Consider the following 19936-nt stretch of genomic DNA (forward strand, 5'->3'; position numbering starts at 1 on the left):
GTCCCTTAATAATTTTAGTTTTTCTGCTACTACATGGTTGAAAAAGATTATGGAAATACAAACTTAAAACCATCTTTCACTTTCAATGTGCATTTAATTTTCTGAAATGTTCTGAATTACCATGCTCTGTACATTTGAGTAATATAGCTGATATATTCTAATGTCCTGAGATTTGTGGAGGTTGTAATTTCTATGGGTCCATTTTGCACTAGTTTGGTGGTTTTATTTTTTTTTTTGGTGAAGAAATGTGCTGGAAAATCACATGATAATAACAATGAATGAAGTATAAATACAAATATTTATAGGGGAGTAAATAAGTGAAAGTGGAGAAGGCTTCCTGAAATGCTGAAATTCACATGTGATCATTTAAACTCATATGAAACAAGATAAAAAGGGCAGCATAATTCAGAAAAGGGTTTAACAGGCTCTTTGTGAAAGCTCTGTGTTCTAACCACTAGATGTCTCTTGAATTCCACAAAAATAGCTAATTTATCTTCCATCTTACTGTTTCTGTTTGTTCTCCTGAAGATTTTGAAAAGCAAATCCTGCTTCATTAAATTATTTCAAAATCAAATGGTTTACCCAAAATGTAAATTCTTAAAGATACCATGAGCGCCTAAGATTGCAATTATTTTTTTTTGCTCTCAATATTGAGCACAGATTTGTTGTTTGTTTTTTAAAAAAATTTTAAAAAAATTCTTCCATGCAGGAAGAATGCAAAATATCATGGCAGTAGTGAAGCGTGTATCTGTTCTCTGAAGTCATAAATTATGGATATTCTCTTTTAGCTTTCTGCAAACACTCCCCAGCATAAGAGAAATGACTTCTTGGTAAATACAGGAATGCCCAGGCCTGTGGACAGAGCTGAGGGCTGCCTTTGCTCCCAAGTCAGCATCTCTGCCTCCAGTCATGCAGAAGGCAATGGTTCACTGCTCCCATCTTATTTATTGCAATCCAGGTCTTTAGAGCTGTGAGGGGGTGAACCAAGTGTATCTTCTCTCTTTCCATCCAAAAGAGAAAAGTATCAAGCCACACAGAATACAAAGTCATCTCTGAAAGTGCAAGGCATTTTAAATAAGTGCATTTTTGTAGTACTAAAATGGAATGCAGCAGTCCCTATTGAAATTTCAATAGCTTAGTGCAGGATTTATCATTCAGATTATTTTTCATGATAGATGTACAAGAAACCTGTGTGCATGTCACATCTTGCTGTCAACTGATTCTGTGATTCTCCAGAGAAAATTGTTTTTGAGTCCATCCTCTGTCCACAGCAGATGCTTTGGAGCAGTAGACTTTCCATCTGGAAAGTCTAACCATGAACCTGAACACTTTATAAATATATATATTTATGCAAGCATTTGTCCCCAGGAAAGAGGAGGAGGATCTTTGAGTGCTTTAGGCAGGTGGATCAAGGTTATTTCTTAGTCCTTTCAGATTAGTTGCTTGTTTTGAGTTTAACACAAACAAGCAAATCCCATTTCTCATATACTAGAAAAAATCCAGATTATGATGGTGAAGCAGCTTGTCATCACTCTTTACCTCAGCTCCTAAGTCTGAGTGCAATATTCACAAATTTAAATGATGTAAAATACTTGTGGCATGTTGACAGTCATTGTTCTGTTTTGGTCTTTTTTCATCTCTGTTTATTTGCTTTTTGGGACAGAAGCTCTCTGTTGTTCTGTTCGGGGTTGCAGTGTATATTGGGATGGCTTGAACTCAAGTTTGCTCTGAGTTGTTGCTTTTTTTATCTAAACCTTGTTGTTTGGGTAGAATTTGAGGGTGTTTAATGATTGAAGTGAGAGTATTTTAGCTCCAGAAGGACTGTCACATACAGGGCACAAACATGGCACCCCAATTCATGATTTAACCTTTACTTGAGGGTGTGGGGTTATTGCTACAGGGATGTGATAAAAGTGACTTATTACACTACTCTGGTGAGTACTGTAATAGCAGAGAGAGATTCACTCTGTTGGTGAAGCTACAAGCAGGACACTGGAACATTTCTGGAGGGGACTTGTAAAGAAAAATGTCCTGAGGATTTTTATGTCTGTGTGTCTGATAAAAAGAATTCAAGTGGTGGTAGGATTCTCTGTGTCCATTCTGAACTGCATGGCTTTTGCCCAAGGCCATGGAGCATCCTTTGGAGAGGAATCTGTGGAAACTGTAGAACTTAAAAACTGGTTAAGCTGGAGGGTTTGAATGTCTGAAAGGTGAGTCCCATGCCTGCCTGTTTGGGAAGGCTCAGATCAGGAAAGCACCAAGGCTGTCTTATCCATGATGGACTATGATGGCTGAAGCAATATCCAGCTTACAGATGCTGAGAAAATAAAGACTAATTTGTGGGCAAAAAGGTCACCTGTTCCCTTCATTGCAAATGGACCCATTGTAGGTTAAGATACGTGCTTCTAGTCAATTCTAGGATAGCCTGTGTTCTAAAAATGTCTTCACTGAGTTTAGCAGAGATGAGACATATTTTTTGGGATTTTTTTTCCTTAGAAGAGAGCTTCCTGCTTTGAGTTTGAAAGAAAAGCCCATGCAATCATGTTCTCAATAATACATAGAATATACTGAATAATTATAATAAAAATAGGCACTGTTAGGTGTTTTGTAAGAGATCTTTTAAATGGGGTACAAGAAACTGTCCAAGTCAAGTGAGTTCTATTAAGCAAGCCAGCCATTAGTAACTGCAATGCAGATATTTTGAGTTGTATTGGAAATACTTCTTAATGTGTAAACAACCTGATGGCATTCAAGTCCTGATGGCTTGCAAGTCCTGATGCTAAAAGCATTTAGAGCATTTAGGATCCTGTTTGAATAAAAATACAACGGTGAGTTTACAATTTGAGACTGAATAGATTTTTGGCTGATTTGCAGCTCTACTGTGTCTCTTCACAAAAAAAACCTCCCTAGTCTGTGGGCCACAGAAAAGTGTTGCTTAAGATAGCTTTGCTTCCTTTTTTCTCTGCTTTAAAGATATATTTGAAGACCTCTTTCCTAAAATCTGGCATACTGTGCTGGTAGGCTGTAATTTGCTTCATTAACCAAGATGAAAGATCACATCAGTCTTTGGAATGTCAGTTTGGAAGACAGAATCCTGAAAACTCCTTGTCAGGAGGACAGTAAATCCTTTCCTGTTTCTAAAGGTTGCACTGAGGGAAAGACAGATAATAGTAACCAAGCTAATGATCAGTATTATTGAATACTTTAGGAAAATGGAAGTGCTTTGAAGTTAAGGGATTTTGAACATAGTTATGTAAGCAAGAGAAGTTGTATAATTTGCTTAAAAATTTGATGTGTTCTCTTTCCTTAGGAGTTTCAGAGACGCTGCAATACTCTCATATCATTAATAGAAAAAGAAAATATGGAAATTGAGGAAAAAGAAAGAGCTGAAAAGAAGAAAAGAGGAGCCAAAGTTACAGCGGTATGTTTAGCAGCACTTACTTTACTTCCAGTGGGGTAGAATTCAATTATATATTTTTAAAAAATGTAAAAGATAAATGTAGGCACTGATTGCATTAGTAGAAACCATGAGGTGAGAGATTAAACTGAAATATTTGTCTGTTCACATCTCTCCTAGATTTGCTTAGGTAGGTATTCCCAATGCATAGGATTTGAGGGCTTTTTTTTTTTGAGAAGTCTTTTGTTTAAGTAGCAAAGGAGGACTTTTTTTAGAAAGCTGCCCTGCCTACTTTCTGCCTACTTATGTACATCACATGTTGCTTCAATTTCTTCTCTGAGACTTTTCCCTCCCCTACACAGTAGTTGCTGGAAGAAGAAATGAAAGTGCTTCTTTTATTTTGAAGGGTTGTCATCTTTAGAACAGAACTGTGTGTAAGTCAAGGTCCTGATCTTTTTATCCAATTCTGGCTATGTGTGGTGCCTGCACCACTGAGACCGTGTAATGATTTAAGGATATAAAAAGGGTAGGAGAGTTAATTGTCTATGTCAGGGATTAATGTTTGCCTTTCCATTATATCCTACAAAAGTGAACTGAAATCTAGAATGCATTGGGGTTGTACATTCCCTCCTGAATAATTAGCTATGTATTTAAGTTTTTTGTTTGTAATGCCACCATCTTGTAAAATTTATATTTATTTTTTTCTCTTTAGTCACAGAAGAGAAAAGCAGATTTGGCTGCTGAGAACTCTGGAAAAAAAGATGCTAAGAAAGTGAAGTCGTGAACCTGAAAACTGAATATGCTAAATATGAAACTGCCACTTTCTTCACTCCATCTATGTGTATTAATTGCCAACTTCTTTGTATTCATGGTACTCTTCCCCAAGTCCCATGCTTTAATTTTGCAGATTTTGTATCCTTTACAATGCCTTTCTTTACCTAAAATGTGTAGCTTTATATCTTATGCATTCCAGTATTTTTGTGTACTGTATTTTGTGAGTTTCATGTCTTTGGCAAAAAATTCACTCAGTCCTTGGTTTTTTGAAGCTTGTGCTGAGGTTTTAGCTTTTATATGTTTTATATGCTGCTGCTTTGAAAAAAACCTAGATTCTATAGCTGTATTATTGTTGTTTCATATTTTAAATTTATATGGCTGTTGGAAAATAAACTGACTTAATTATTTGAAGAGAAATATACTTCACCTTTGTTTTCCCTATCCTCTCTCCCTTTTTTGCATAGCTGCATTTAGAGAGAATGTTAAGGTTTGTATAATTGTGCCTTCATCATCAATCAGATTTTTTTCAGAGGAGTACTTGGACAGGATCAGGAGCATGACAGAACAAAATCTAATTAGACTGACATCCTTGTTTGCTCTCTGCATTAAAAGGACATTTTCTCTGAAATATTCAGAAGGAAACCCAGCAAATACACACTTTTTGTTTTTCTTTATCAGTGATTTCTGCTGGGCTACTTGCTTAAACACAGGGTGAGGTGTTTCTCACAATGGCCTCTAGATGAAAACTTTTCTATGCCTCATAAAAGGAAGGAGTCAGCTCACAGCTTCTGGTTGTTTCAGTAGCAAACAAAATAGTTCACTCTCTGGTTGGTAGGCTCCTCAGCTCTGCTGCCCTGTGCTGAAAGATCTTCGTTGCTCCAATTATCTCTGCTGAAGTTCTTTTACCTTTTATTCAACATGTCAGTCAGAAGCAATGGGGATATGTTATGGAGTGCTCCTTTTTAGTATTTCTATTTTAATGAAGGGATGAAAGTGTTGGATGTATGATTTTTTGACTTTGCAAGAATGGCCTTTATTAAGCAGGTTCACAGTTCCTGCTCACTTTGGAGTCTGCTTTTCCCAGATCAGTAGAACAGTGGCTGTGACATCTATGTTTTACTTTAATGTTCTGTCTCTGATCTGGTGTTGAGTACAGACCTTGCTACAGTGAGACATGCCCTCATAATGTCAGGTCTAGATTAATGCAGTGTGCTTTACATGGTACTTCCCTTGAAGACAACTTGTAAACTTCTTCTAGTGCAGTTTGCTTCCTTCAGTGGTTTGAGGTGTTTTTAGATAAAGAAACCTCTTTACTCTTTGTATTTTGTGCTTTGCATTGGCTACCTTCTTCTGTGTTTGTAAAACATAGGACTTTATAAAGTTCTTGAGCTTTGCCCATATTCTTCTATGTCATTTAAAATATATTGGTATGTCTTTGAAGTTTTCTGGGATTAGTATCTCTAAGTTTGATGAGGTATTTCCAGCTTTTTTCTTAGTGTCTGTTAAAGGTTTGGGGCAAAATGGCTGTGATGATTGGTTGAGCATTTCAAAAGTTAATTCAAAAGATTAGATTCTGTATTTTGGAATGTAGCTTTTGTCCAGGGACCACATTCTTTATTTCACTGGGTTTATATTTGTAAAACTTGGTATTTGTCTGTTGAACTTCATCTGGTGAGTTGAGAGGTGCATCTGATAATGATGGGGCGCAACTTCCAGGCAGGAGATGGGACACAGGAGTCAGAGCATGCTCTTCAATGAGTGTGCAGCCCAGGTGGGATAGGTGTGCTCAGGAAGAGACATCCCTCCTCAGAATGTGCTGTTGGAGCAGTTAACATCCTGCTCTGTCCTTGGGAGGAGGACATCCCATGGAATTATGGAAAAAGGCTGTGCAGCTATATGCATATATAACCACAAATCCTGGGACATTGCTATTCATAGAGAGAGGAAGATGCCTTATTTGCATCTGAATTTTGGCTCATGTGCCATTTACTAAGTTTGTGGCCTGAAATGATAAAAACAAGTTAAAAGAGATGGGGAATAAAGGCTGAAAGAGCCAATTGAAATGTTTATGGAATTACATGGCTAGGTCTAGAGTTTATTCTATTGCTTCTATTTAGCATTGGATGAATATTTTAATGTTTTAAGTCTTGAAATAAGTGTATTCTGGTTTTGTTTATTGTAGATTAGCGTTGTTTGACTTGCATGTTTTTGTGTATCCAGTTTCTCTGTGTTGCAAAGTGTATGGGAAGTCTTAAAATGGTAATATCTCAACATGTTGTTTTATGCAGATTTTTTGGTTTGAGTTACCACTTGAGTTAATGTTCTTTCTTCTCAATGACTTGATGCACAAACCATACAGCAAAAGATCATGCAATGGTTCTTTCAGGTGTTACCCCTTGATCAGACAGCTTCTCTGAAGAATGATAGATTCTCCCAGGAGCTATCTGTTACCTCTTGCAGTCCCCAGTTAAACTGAATGTGCTGTTGAACAACAGCCCTTGAGAGCATTTGGACACTATACACCAGTTCCTTGCAGATTGAGCCTTCCCATCCATCATGTCCTACAGTGATAACTAAAGAAAATTGCTAACAGCTGCTGGTCAGGATTAAAGGAAAATGGATCTTTCTCTTCCCTTTTTCATTCTTCCAGTTGCCAATATCCACACAGTGTGTGCCTAGCAGTATCTTAAATTATATGCTGCTGTGACTCAAAATTAGGTGACAGAAATGAAAGAATCTTTCTACTTTTAACTGCTATTTTCTTAGGCGAGGAATAGTGTTTGCAAGAAATTAGTAAGTGCTGAATGTAATGTGACAGAAAACTTCTGAAAAGTTTGAGCCTTTAGGCAATTTTAGAGTTGCCAAAAATGCTGTGAGATAAAACATTTTGAAAGCTAATTTAGTTCTTTTTCAGTGGACAAGTAAAATTTGATTGTGTAAACATCAGGCTTGAAGAAAGTCACCTAGCACCTTTGACTCCCCAGCAGTGCACGTAACATCCTGGGAGAGGTCACAGCAATTGTGGTGGTTTCCTTTTCACATATTTATCATTTCCAACTTATTAGTCCTTTTACTTTTGATTTATGTTAGTGATGACACCAAAAAAACAATGCTGCTAGCCACCTTGATTGTGTTTAATTTTGATTTGTTACAATGACACAGAGAAGAAATGAACTGTCTTCTTGCTGGTAATATTAGACCATCTTTAGATGCTGGTTTGCACAAGTGGTGTTACTATACTAAAATATTAAGTAAGAAATGTTTTTCTTGTAGATTAGCATTGCTGTTTGATTTAGTGCTAATGCTGGTTAGGGTTTTAAAAAAAGCAGCTATCACTCTTTGAAATGATGAGCAAGGAGTATACAGAAATTAATCAGAATCCAAGTGCCTGATGGTGTTGCCAAACTGATTTTTGCTTTTATATATTCTTCATATATATTTGTAGCTTTGTAGCTATATGAAGGATATATAGAAGCAAGTTTGGCATCAATGGAAGTAACTTTGTTGTGCAGTGCCTGCAGGTGCTGCTGTGTTACAGGCACTCTGTGCATGCCTCCTGCTCAGTGGGGGGATTAAGTACTTTCAGTGAGGAGAAATAAATGCCAAAGCACAGGTTGAAAAAAGGTGGAGTTTTGCAGTCAGTACCAGTTTATATAAGTGCAAAATGCTGAGATTGGTGCACACGTTGGCACTTGTGCTGCTGGAAGGGATTGATCACCAACTGTAGTTCTGATCTGACTAAAGAGAGGTTGACAATTGTTACATTTTACTTAATTTTATCTGGTTCACACATACTCCAAGCATGTATGTAAATATGTTTGTGGCTCATAGTTCTAATGTTTGATATGTTCTTTTTCTGAAAGACTTAAAGTTGAACTTAGTTTGCATATTTTGAAATGTAATGTACTCTTTAATTGCATTTGCATGGTATCCATCCATTCATGAGAGCCTTAATAGGAGTAATATTTGCTGCCTCAAAGGTATGTCAGTGTTGTGTTGTTCAAGATGACTTCTGAACTTTTCCAATCTGGGATTTGTTTCTTAAGTTGTACATACATGGAAATAAAAGTTAATATAAACCTGATGTCTTCTGGTCATTCTGGTACACAGGGGTCTGTTACTTGGATACTTTCAGGATAGTTTGATTTGGTTTTGTTGCTCTTGTGCCTCCCATACCCTTCAGGCCATGGTGGCTGAATGTAAGGAAGTCTGTGGCTGTTCCACATCTGCTTTCAAATTATATTTTTTTGTAATCTAAAACTATACTAGCAGTGCCTATGTTTTTGTGACAGCCTTGCCTGCGTTGTCTCAGTACAGTGTTACACAATGTATGTTGATCCTATATTAAAGTGTATTGCTGGTTCCCTTTTCTTTCATCCCTCTGGTGTGTTCCTAATATGAAATACTTTGGAGCTTAAGTCCAGCTGACACAGTGGTAGGAGCCATGAATTTTGTTGCACTTGATCACTAGTAGCCTTGCTAGATACTGTGCTTGGGGAGGTGCATGCCCTAAATGACTGCTCAGTTCTTTTTTCTCAGGATAACCTAAAAAGAAAAAGGACAGACTGGAGGACCAGTTTCTCTGGTTTTGGCTGGTAGCAGTTCTGTCTGCTCCACAGTGAACTTTTGACAGACCTCACTCTTTTTCAGGTGAGGCACCTAGACCAGGATGGAGGAACTGGGAAAAGATGTGAGGTTCCACCTTAGCTGGTCCTCAGTAGCAGCCTAAACAATTTTTGGATTCACTCCAAGAGCTAAGTTCTTCCAGATAGCTCTGCTGTGTGGAGATAGCAAGACAAGAGGTTGCCAGTTGTTGTTATAAACTGCTTTAAGTCCTGACTGGTGTTGGGATGGAAGTCAGGAGCAGGAATTTGCACAGGTATGTGATGTGCTCTTAGCTGGGACTAAGCCTTTGCTTCTAGGGCTTATTTCAAATCCTGCTGGGTCAGTTATCATGGGTATTTTCACGTTTTCATGGCTCCTTAGAAAGCTGTCCAGACTAACAGATGGGGTGTCTTGGCACAGTGTCCCATCCCTGTGCAAGCCCTGCTCTCACAGCAGGCTCCTCATCCAACATTAGAAATGGGGAGCAAAAAGGCTGAATCCTGGAAAATTAAAACTATGTCACTGTAATTAAAAAAAAGCCAAACTAAAATGCCCTAAGTGTGTCAGCATTAATTTATGGCTGCTTATACATACATATCTCTGAAATAATTTTACTTATTTATTTTACAAAGGGTTGATTAATGTTACGTGACTGAAACATGTGGAAGAGGTACAAGAAATTTCTTTTTCTTAAGTGTCAGCCTTGGAGACTCAGCATTTTCTTTCAATATTCAAAAAGAAATTTAATTTTAGCTTTTTGTGATACTCACTGGTAATTAACTGCTCCATGTACTGCATCTTATTATGCTACAGGCCTGAAGATTTTCTGTTGGAAACGAAAATCGATTTCAACAAATTCAGTTGTTGCCATCTTATTAGGTTATGGTGCTCAATGTAAATTAAAGTTTTGAATTTGTCATCGATCAATAGATGCAATTATTGATTTGGGATGTATGAGGTAAAAAGTGAATAAATAAGTTTTTGTCTTTGTTTTTATAACATGAAAACATGTCAAAATTTATTGAGCTGCAAGTTACTTTGTAGTGAACCTGAGGCAGAATCAGGAACACAAGAGTAATGGAAGTCTATTTATTTATTGGGTGCTGCAGGATTTTCTTAAAATGCTGGCTGTCAGCCACTGGTTTAAAAGTTTGTTTAGAAGCCTGGGGTGCAAGGATTGGTTTGCTGTCTGATGCCAGGTCCCAGTGCCATCCATGAATGTTGTACACAGGCAGAATGGATGCCTCTGCACAGAAGGCTCCTTGCAGAGTTCAATGTAGAACCGAGGTGGGCAGAAAGAAAATCTTCCTCACTGGAGGGAACTGAAAATAATATGGAGCCAATAACACCCTATTGATACAAATCAGTACAATCTTCTGGATCTGAATGAAACCATTGATTGCCCTCTAACTTGTCCCCAGAGTTTGGAGTGGCTGTGCCATCCCTGACTTGTCCCCAGAGTTTGGGGTGGCTGTATCTATCATTCCTTGCTCAGAGCTGGCTGTTCTGCTGTGGGCCAGGTGAAGTGATGTGTGTCACTCCCAGCCTGCCTGTGTGTGCAGGAGAGCTGAGGGGCTCCTCAGTCATTAGTGCAGCAGGATGAGTGTGAGTTTCCTTGGTCAAATTCAGCAGATAGGTGTGCTCAACACAGCCTTTCTCAGACTCTGGTCCTGGATTATGCACCTCAGTTTTCTGACTTGCTCAAACAAAGGTGCCTACAACCTAAGATCAGCAGCATTGCCAGTCTCTCTGCATTAATAAATTATTTTTAATTCAAAGGGCTTTGTCTATAAGTTGCTATAGAAATGTTTTTCTCATCAGGAATTAGCTAAAAGTTGAGAAAATGCAATATTTTTTACTGCTTTCATGATCTTGGGACGTTGCTTTTAAAAATAGAGAGGAAAAAATCAAGAAGGGTTGATTGAGGACATAGTTCACTTGACCAGATGGATACAGACCCCAGCTGGCAGGAAACCGATTAAAATAAAAGACAAAATAGATGGTTTTGTCAGAAGGAGGCCACATTCCTGTGGGACATGAGAGGATTTGTATCAATCACAGCAGCAGGAACTCCAGGTTGTATGGAACAGGGCCTATCTGCTTCTATAGGGGGAAATAGATACAGATATCATGTCAGAGTCAGTGGAATCAGAAGGAAAAGTGTGGATGAGCTGATGTGCTGGAGCTTGGTAGATGTTTAAGCTGCTGAGGCAGATTTGAGGAGGTGTCTCTAAGGTTTGCTGTGTTTTCCAAATAGAAAAATGAAGACAACACACTCTTCCAGTTCCCCAGTCAGCTAGTAGCCATTCATCTCATTAGAATGACATAAAAATCAGTGGTTTGGAATTGAAGTGACTCTTAAAACCCAAATTTCCTGAGAAAGTCCTTGGCTGCTGTGTCAGGTCTTCATTATCCTGCTGCTGTCAGAGGTGTTGTGTGCAGTTTCCTGATGCTGGAGAGACTCTTTACTGGTGTGAGTGTTGAGCAGAACTTCACAGTGGACCCAGGATTTTACTCTTAAATGTGGTGACACAGTCCAGGCCACTTTGTGCTCACTGCTGGTGGGCTGGTGCCCAGGTTCTGGAGCTGTGCATACAGACAGATACCAAGACTGGCTTGGATTTCTTGTTCTTTCCAATAATTTCTTTGGTCCAGTTCAGCAGGATCTCTCTGCTGTGGCTGTAGAGAATTGAGCTTTTGGTGTCTAGATGTTATATCAACATTGATGTAGGACTGACAGTTCTTTTTCCAAGTGTGAGGTCTCCTGTTCCCCTGAGCTGGGTAAAAGCACTGAGAAGCAGCAGAGAGCCTCAGTGCTCACACAGGATGGACTCCTGTAAGGATGGACCTGGGTAAGAACGCAACGGTGTCACTGCAGCTGGCTGGGGTCCCTGGCTGGGCTGCAGGATTGGTGTCAGGCCAGGCAGGAGAGCAGAGCCTGGGCTCTGGGCTGGGACACTGCCTTGTTCTGGGACTGCAGCAAGCTCCTTTCTCTGCAGACTGTTGTTTCCTCTGCTAAGGTCTGTTAATGTGTATTTCCTTTAGGGGTAGGATGGAGATTTATCTCTGGGTGATGCAGCATGAAGGGATGTGCACTGTGATGCTGGCTGGGGTCTCAAGGTGCTGCTGTAATATTAATGAGAGCCTTGTAATAAGATTCAGTGCCTACAGTTCTTTCCAATTCATGGCTGTTCTGAGTAGTTCACTGCATCAGGGCCTTAGCTATATATAAAAATAAGTAATTTATTTGCTTTCTATTGAATAAATGACATGCTAGTGGAATGATTAATGAATAAGAAATCATGAGTGTCACTGGCACACAAATGGAAATCATCATTCCCTTAACAAATTTTTTTCTAGTTGGGTTTTAAGTTTCCGTTGGGAATTACAGTTTCACTAATTCAACAAAACCACCTGATAAATAACTCATAATTTTTTATAGATGTCCATTAAATAAATCTATATTGAAGCACCAAGAAATGACACTTGTAGAAGAAACATTGCTGCAAATAATGAGAAAATTGCAGACGTATTTTATACCTCTTCTGAAAATCAAAAGGTCTCATAAATACAGTCTGTAAAAATGTCTGTGGAAGAGTTAACATAACTGTACAAGCAATAAGCCTGACCTTTCACTGTAATTTATTTTAGATTTGCTCAATCCTTTTTTATTAAAACTAGCACATCTGAAGCAGAATTAAATCCTATTATAGCAGCTCTGTGATTGTATCAATTTTTCTCTGCCATGGCACACTTTATTAAAAATTACTTTGTTTCATATTGGTTAACACAATCAGGGGAGTAAATGAAGTTTTGTGGTCTTTGGTAAAGAAAGAAGAGTGTGGTTTCTATCCTTGAGTGTAAATTGCTGTGAGGATCAGCAGAGTTCCAGCCCTGCAAAAATCTGCTCAGGTATTTCCTCCGTGGTGGTGAGACCCAGGGAGGTAAGATCCTGTGCCAGGGACCAGGTTACACAGGACCAGCTCCATCAGGTGTTTTTGTCTTAGCAAAAATATTCCTGTCAGCTAGAGCCACATCTTGTTTCTGCCTCCTCCACAGTCTGAGTGCAAAATCACCATTACCACCGGTGCAGGCTGTGCTGGCTCCTGTTGCCTCAGATGCTCGGGTGCACCTTTGATCTGAGCAAGGCTGTGAGCTCACAGGCATCCATCCCCTGCCAGTGCACTCCTTCAGAGGAGTTTGTCGTTGCTGTTGGTGTTTGCTCCAGCAGCTGTGAAAGTGCTCCTGGATTTCCTATCCTTGCGTGGGTTTTACCTGCTGGCTTTGTTCCCCTCAATTTCCTGCAGGGCAGCGTTGGGGTGGATTGCAAGAAGGGGATTTAGATGGAGCCAAGAATTTTTTTTGTGGTTTAAAGTCTGTCTGGTGCTTTTTTTAACTGATCAAGATCTACAGCACTTTGGAGTATTTACTGCTCCTATTTAATGGGCTGTTTACAATTTCAGGAGCAGCCTCAGTAGCCTTGTGGAGCATATTTCCATGCTGATGACATGTTTACAGTGAATAATAAGAACTGACACATTTTGTGTGCACAGGTTAATGCCACCAAATCAGGTGCTATAAATTGTTGTGGGTGGGTAGCTGGTGCAAGAACCTCTTTTTCTTTTAGAGAGCATCACAGCAAGATCTGGAAAACACATTAGTTGATTTCTTGCTTCCTCTACTCATTGCAGGAAAAGTGCAAGGCTGCTTTTTTCCTTCCCATCTCCTATCTTATATGCACAGACTGGGGAAGAGATGTGGCTGGAGCTGTCCTGGAAGGGTGCTCATTGTGAGAGGTGACCAGAACAGCCTTGGATCACAGCATCACAGGCTCACAGGGTGTCTGCAGTGTGGTTTTATGAGCCCTGAGGCTGGAGGGTCCCTGATCCTCTCTGCTGTGTCCCCTTCCCTGTCAGCAGCTGTCCCCAGGGCTCTGCAGAGCAGCAGTGCTGGAGCAGCAGTGCTCTCCCTGCAACCAAATGTCTGTCTCCAGTCCTGGCCTCTAAAACCTTGTTTCAGCTTGGGAAATCTCAAGTAGCCTTTTGCTTTTAAGAGACATTAAGTGTGTTATGTCACAGGAGAAAAAGTACCTCAAAATGCAGATCAGGCAGGGAACGAGGCCTCTGGGCAGTGTTATTGGTGCTGTGGGACTGCCTAAAGGAAAAATGGCTTATTGCTCATTTCCATCTGCCCACAGCAGACCTTTCCAGGTGCAATGTGTTTCTGGAAATGCTCCAAAACTGCAGGCTCCTAGGCTTTGGGACTGTATACATTCCTTTCAGAGAAAGCCACATGTCTGCAAATAGGAAGAAAAGGAGAAACTTCTAGAGGAGAGCAGCCTATTAATCTCTGCATCGGATCTGAGTTTTAACTGATTCTTTTGGGTTATAAATGCTGCCTTCAGCATTCACTTGGAACAATTTTAATTCTGGTGACACGCAATGAGTTAATAAGCCTCAATGTCAAGAAACCTTTGTTTTGTTACTGAAGAACTGCAGTACTGCCAGCCCAGGAGCAGACTTTCCTCCATGGCAAGGAAACTTGTAGAGGGACAGAATATAAGAAAATAAAGATAGTGTAGAAAGTAATCTCACCCCTAAGGAGTTGCAGCTGGGTTAATTATCAAAGATTAGGAGCAGGCCTGACTTTAACAGGCCACAGGTGTAAGCAATGAGAAGAAGAGTGTTATAAAAGAGTGGGGTGGGTGAGTGAGAAGGGAACTGGAGTCAGTGGCTGCTTTGTGAAGGAGAAAGAGTCAGTGCTGTGAGGAGAAGCCCACGAGAAACACCAAGAAGGTATGGAACTTTTGTGATAGGAAACAGCATGGAGCTCCTGCAATGAGATGAAAACAGAATCTCAGGGTGCAGGAGGGTTTGCTGCTCACTGCTCTTGCCTCAGCACTGAGACTGTCAGTGGTGTTAACTTGAAGGCACAACAACAAAACTCATTTCACATAGACCATTGAACATCAGACATTAAAAATTCTTCTGTCTTCGCCTCCAGATGGAACTTGAAGCAGTGACCTGGAGGTGAAATGCTCTCCTGCAGTCCTCTGGAGCCTGCAGTGTTTGTGTTCACCCCACAGAGCCCTTTTTCTGTACCAAAAAAGCAAATTAATCTGTCACTGAGACTAATCCTACTTGTCTCAAGAGTAAACACAATTTTCAGATGTAGAGGGGCTATTTGAGATGATTTTTACATTCTGAGTCAGAATGTCAGAAAAAATGTTTGCATCTCTTTTGTTATGGTTTTTTTTTCCTCTGCAAAAGTCAAGTGACTACTTTTACCTAGGTGATTTTTATATGAGGAAAAAAGGTAAATAATAATAATGTAAATAATAATGATGATAATGTAGAAGCCTTTAGCTTCCAATGGGCAATTTTCCTTTTGTTTTCTGATTTGGAAGTGGGATAGACAGAAAATGTGATTTTATGCCAGCAGGTGGATCCATCTGTCACCCCAATCACTGTGGGCTTTGCTTCTCTTTCAGAATTGAGTAATCCCTTCCAGGCCAGGGAAGACTTGGAGAAGTGGACAACTGGAGATGCAGCTGCAAAACTGTGTAAGTCTTTATGATATACAAAAAAAAAAAAAAAAAAACAAAAAAAACCAACCAAAACCCCAACAGTTTTCAGCTTTCTTGAACTCTTGACGCTCCAATAATTTAAATGAAGAGGCTCTGGTCTGGTGCATCAGTTAACCTGGTCTTGTAAAGCTCCACAAGTGACCTGCTGGGACACCTTGTCTGGTGCAGGGTTTGTGACTGAGGGAGATTGTGTGAGCACAGCTCAGTTTCAGGGCAGTTTCTGAGCAGGCTGTTGGACAGTGGCTCTCTGCTGAGGGAGCCCAGATTCTGATGCCTGGAGAGCACAGGAGGGGGAAACTGTTTATATTCCTGTGGTTTCTATCAAATTCCAGAGATGGGCATAAAGATAATGAGTGAAATAAATACTCAGGTGTTGATGCTCTGGCAGGAGGTAGCCAAGGGAATCATCTGTGTGCAAAGGGATGATTTAAGTTGAGAGCATCTACAGGGATAATTGATGCCAAATCTAGCATTACCATTGATTTGGGCATAATTAGTTTGGATGAAAACAAAATACTGTCATCAAGAATAATAAATTGAAGCATAGGAGGTAATTCAAGAGTTAGAAGCCTTCATCAAAGATGTTTGAGGAAGGTGCTTTGATCCTTCTGTGCTGATTATGTGGCTTGGTGCACTTGCTCTGTCTGGTTTGCACTATTATTTGGCACAGACTGTGCTACAAGAAAATGATCCTGACTCTCTCAGCATTAGCCAACTTGTTTGTTGTGTTGTATTTTGAGAGCTCTACAGCGAAAGGACCTTTCTGACCTGTTACAATGTTGGGGATTTCATGTATCTCCTTTACAGCTAATTTTAAGATGGACTTTTATTTCTGCATCTGCTGCTAGTTTTTAAAGGCTCATGTAGCCACTCTTTGTTCTGAGCTTTTGTAACTGGCTCTGAACTAACCTCAATTTCTTGGCATTGCCCTTTCATTGGGAGTATTTTGAACCCCTTTTCCCTTTACCCAATGGACTTTCTTTGACCCTGTTCCCTGCTTGCCCTGCAGGTTTTCTGTCTTCCATAAAGGGAAGCCCAGTGCAGTTGTGTGGTCCCCTAATCCTCTGAAGAACATGAGGTTCACAGAGGGTGTGTGTGATAGACTCAGCTACAGTGGAATCACAGACTTTATTCTTTCTCATGTGTTTAGTTATGGAGATCTCCAGAGCTCCTGGATCAGCCAGTGCAGGTTACCCCTGGTTTCCCCACCCATGTTTTTATTGTCTGGTGAGCATCCTGGGAAGGTTCCCCATGGCAGCTGGCTCTGGAGGGTGCAAAGCAAACTACAGCTGCTAAATTAACAGCTACTCTTTTATTTTGCAGGCTGGAGGGGGCTAAAATGACCGTGGTTGAAGTGTAGGGAGTTGCCAATGATGTGGTGAGGAGGGTGCAACCTTCCCAGCTCACTGCAGGAATGGCTGAGGTGAATCAATGCCAGCACCATGGAATCCTCATCCACCTCCTGATGGCCATACTGAGCACTCCAGGGAAGCAGTGGAAAGGAGTTGCACCCATATGAAACCTGTGTGCAACATGCTTGTTCACAGGGGAGTAAGAAACTAACAATATACTGGAAAAATGAGTGGGGCAAAAAAGAAATTGAGAATTGGAAGGAAGAAGCAATTGAGAACAAATCTGTTCCAAGGTAAGTGTGATCTTCACTCTGACCATCTTCACTCTGCTTGAGGCTGCGTTTTCACCTCAGTTTACCAGCATTTTCTCTGTTTTTCTGCAGTGAAAATGCTGACCTTTCATTTGATAGTAAACGCACTGAGCAAATGGCCCAATGCCTTGTGCTGAGCTGTGCCAGCTTGTTCTGGTCCAGGCCTGCCTGTGTGCTGGGTTCAGGGCCAGGCTGACTCCCTGCCAGCTTGGGGAGGCTCAGGAGCCCTGGGCTAGGGGCAGATCCAGCATTTCAGCCACAAAATGAAAATGAGATGCACTGTGTGCGTGATCCTCACCTTCACATCAGCCTATGAATGCATCAGGTGAGTCATGGTGTGTCACAAAAGTGTGTCCTTGAATACACTGGCAGGATGAATTTCTGCTGGACCCTCCAGGAACAGGCTGAAAACACTGTGGGAAATGGTAAATGGGGATGGAAAGTGGCCAAAGGAGTGAGAGCTCCATCCAACTGGATAGCCTCAGCTCTCCAAACAATCCAGCTCTGTGCATGAATGGAAGCAAGTGGTGCCCACCCCTTCCACTGAGGTTTCTTCTCATATTAGAAGGTCACCAATTATTTCTGACTGATCAGAATTTCTTCCAGGCTGCACAAATTTAATGTGGCTTTTTGTTCTGTTGTGTGGCCATTCTTCCAAGGGGCATCTCTTTATTGCTGGAGCAGATCATGGAGGCAGCACTGCTCCCAGGAAAGGGAGGAGGATTTGCACAGAGAGCCTGCCTGGGATTTAGGAAGTGAGAGGCCGAAAGAGATTGTTTAAAGTCTGGCCTAGTAAATGAATGTCATCTATATAAACTCTTGATTAGGAGCTGGTTCCTCAGACTCTGAGTGTCAGAGTGATTCGCTGGTACCAGGTTCGATTTATGCTGGTAGAGGAGCTGGCTCATATATATTTCCTTTTTAATTTGCATTTTGCTGTTTTCTGTTTCTGGGAAATGAATTAAGCAGAACTAAGGCCACTTAGGGAAAGTGTCTGTGTGAGTCTGGAAGAAAATCAAGCTGGACAAATCTGCTAGTTCAAATTCGTAGCTGTACTGAATTTGAATTAGCCTTTCAAATATCTTGGTTTAAGCAGCTGAAAAGCTAAGCTGGAGGAACAGGGGGAAGGAGCAAGAGTAGGCTGATTTTGTCCTTTTGCTGACATCCCCCTTTGTTCTGTGCATGTGGTCAGGCACTGCATGACAGACCTGGATTTACTGAGAAATCATCAACCCCAGGAAAATAATGAAATTTGGGGTTAATGCTGTCCTCACTCACATTTGGGTCAAGCATTTTTATATCAGTATTAAAAGAAGACCAGTGGTGGATGTGAAGGGAAGAGGCAACACCTGAGTGTGAATTTGCTTCCCAAGGCCTGGAGGGCATTTTTCTTCTTAAGAACCTTGGGCAGGGCTGTGCACAGTCCCTGTGTGCTGCAGCAGGACCCACAGTCCCACAAAGCCATTGCTTCACTGGGGTACCAGGAGGTGGAGATCTAAAATTAAGATATTCTCTGAAATGCAAACAATGTGCTTTATAACAAGAAAGTATAAATTAACTAAGGAGAAGAAAATAGCATCTGTTGAAAACAGATTAGTGAGGAGTGCCTGTGGATGCCTGGGTGGCTTTACCAAGCAGTCAATTAGAGTCAATTATCATCCTCAAACTCCTCACCCTGTGCTTAGTATGCTTGCAGTGAGTCCAATTTAGCTTGTGCTCTTTCATAGGTTCACAATTTTCTCTCTGTGTCTGAAATGATCTAGCTGGAGACACCAGGAAAGTGCCAAGCTTTAAGCATATGACAATTGTAATTCTTGTGACTGAAACCTGATTTGATTCAGTTGAAAATGACTTCAGTGTATTGGATTTACGGTTCATTTAACAAGTGCTGTAGATGTCAATACATTAGTGTAAACCTGATGCAGGTAGTAATTTGGTTTCTAATGAGGTTCCCCAGCAGTATCCAACTATGAAAAATGGGGCATTCTTCACTGGAGCACAAAGTGCACCTGCCTGATGCAGATGTTTTCTGAGGCCCTGCTACTTCACTTTCTGGAAAGAGTGTGGTGTTATATCTTGCTGTGGGCTTTAAAAGTGCCTTAAACTGATAAAATGTTAAAAGAACAGATTGGAAAGAATAAAAGATTGCTCTTTTAAAGTTTTGTTTTAATTATAGGTTTAAATTACAACTTTATCTCTTGCAGTCTTAATTGTGCAGTTGTTGCAGATGCAAAAATTCACCCAGATTTAATGGAACTTTAAAGAGAAACCTTTTATTTTTATGGGTCTGTGTGATCAGGTGTTCTGCTTACCTCCCCACTGCCTTCAAACTATTTCACTGAATGATTCTCCTGGTGTAGTGTGGAAATAGCTGTAGTGCAGAGAGGCCAGGACAAAGAAGGCTGTGATGTCTCCCTGTCTCCTGTCCTCCTCTTTCCCCTCTGGACATGAGATAACTTTCAGAAAAGCAGCTGTAAAAATATTGTGCCCTTTCAAGGCAAAGTGTGTGCCAAAAGGTTTCACAGGAGCTCTAAGTGCCCTTTTCCCTTTGGGAGAGACCCTCCTATGCTGGGCAGCCCCCAGGCAGCCCTTCCTTCAGCACCTGTGCTCAAAAAATGCTTTTAAATATTTTATGTGCTGCCAAGTAGCTTTTGTTGCAGCATTAAGCTGTTTTCTATAGGTTGAGACATTACTGATCAATATGAGGGTGTTTGAGAGCCTGACCCCGGCAGGCTGTGTTGGTGTAAGGGTACAGAAGTTGTGTTCAGTCCTACACAAAGCAGCGTTTGCCCCTCTCTCAGTTCTCCCCATGCCTCAGCTGCAAATACAACTCCTTTTGCTCCTCTATACTTCTTAATTTCCTTCCTTTGCTGTTATTTAGCTGCTAAGTGCTACGTGCTGCAGTAGATAA

The 19936-nt window shown here is 40.6% G+C and overlaps 1 protein-coding gene across 1 annotated transcript in view; it reads left to right on the top strand.

Moving 5' to 3' along the window:
- SMARCA1 (SNF2 related chromatin remodeling ATPase 1) overlaps window positions 1–8542 on the top strand; it is a 33448-nt gene extending 24906 nt beyond the window's left edge. Inside the window, exons 23-24 of the mRNA XM_005484458.4 lie at window positions 3311–3421; window positions 4110–8542. Of these exons, the coding sequence (XP_005484515.3) occupies window positions 3311–3421; window positions 4110–4181 (183 nt within the window). The 3' untranslated portion in view covers window positions 4182–8542. The remainder of the gene's footprint in view (window positions 1–3310; window positions 3422–4109) is intronic.
- The last annotated feature ends 11394 nt before the right edge of the window (window positions 8543–19936 follow it).

The sequence above is a fragment of the Zonotrichia albicollis genome, chromosome 14 (genome assembly GCF_047830755.1).
Source record: "Zonotrichia albicollis isolate bZonAlb1 chromosome 14, bZonAlb1.hap1, whole genome shotgun sequence".
NCBI lineage: Eukaryota > Metazoa > Chordata > Aves > Passeriformes > Passerellidae > Zonotrichia > Zonotrichia albicollis.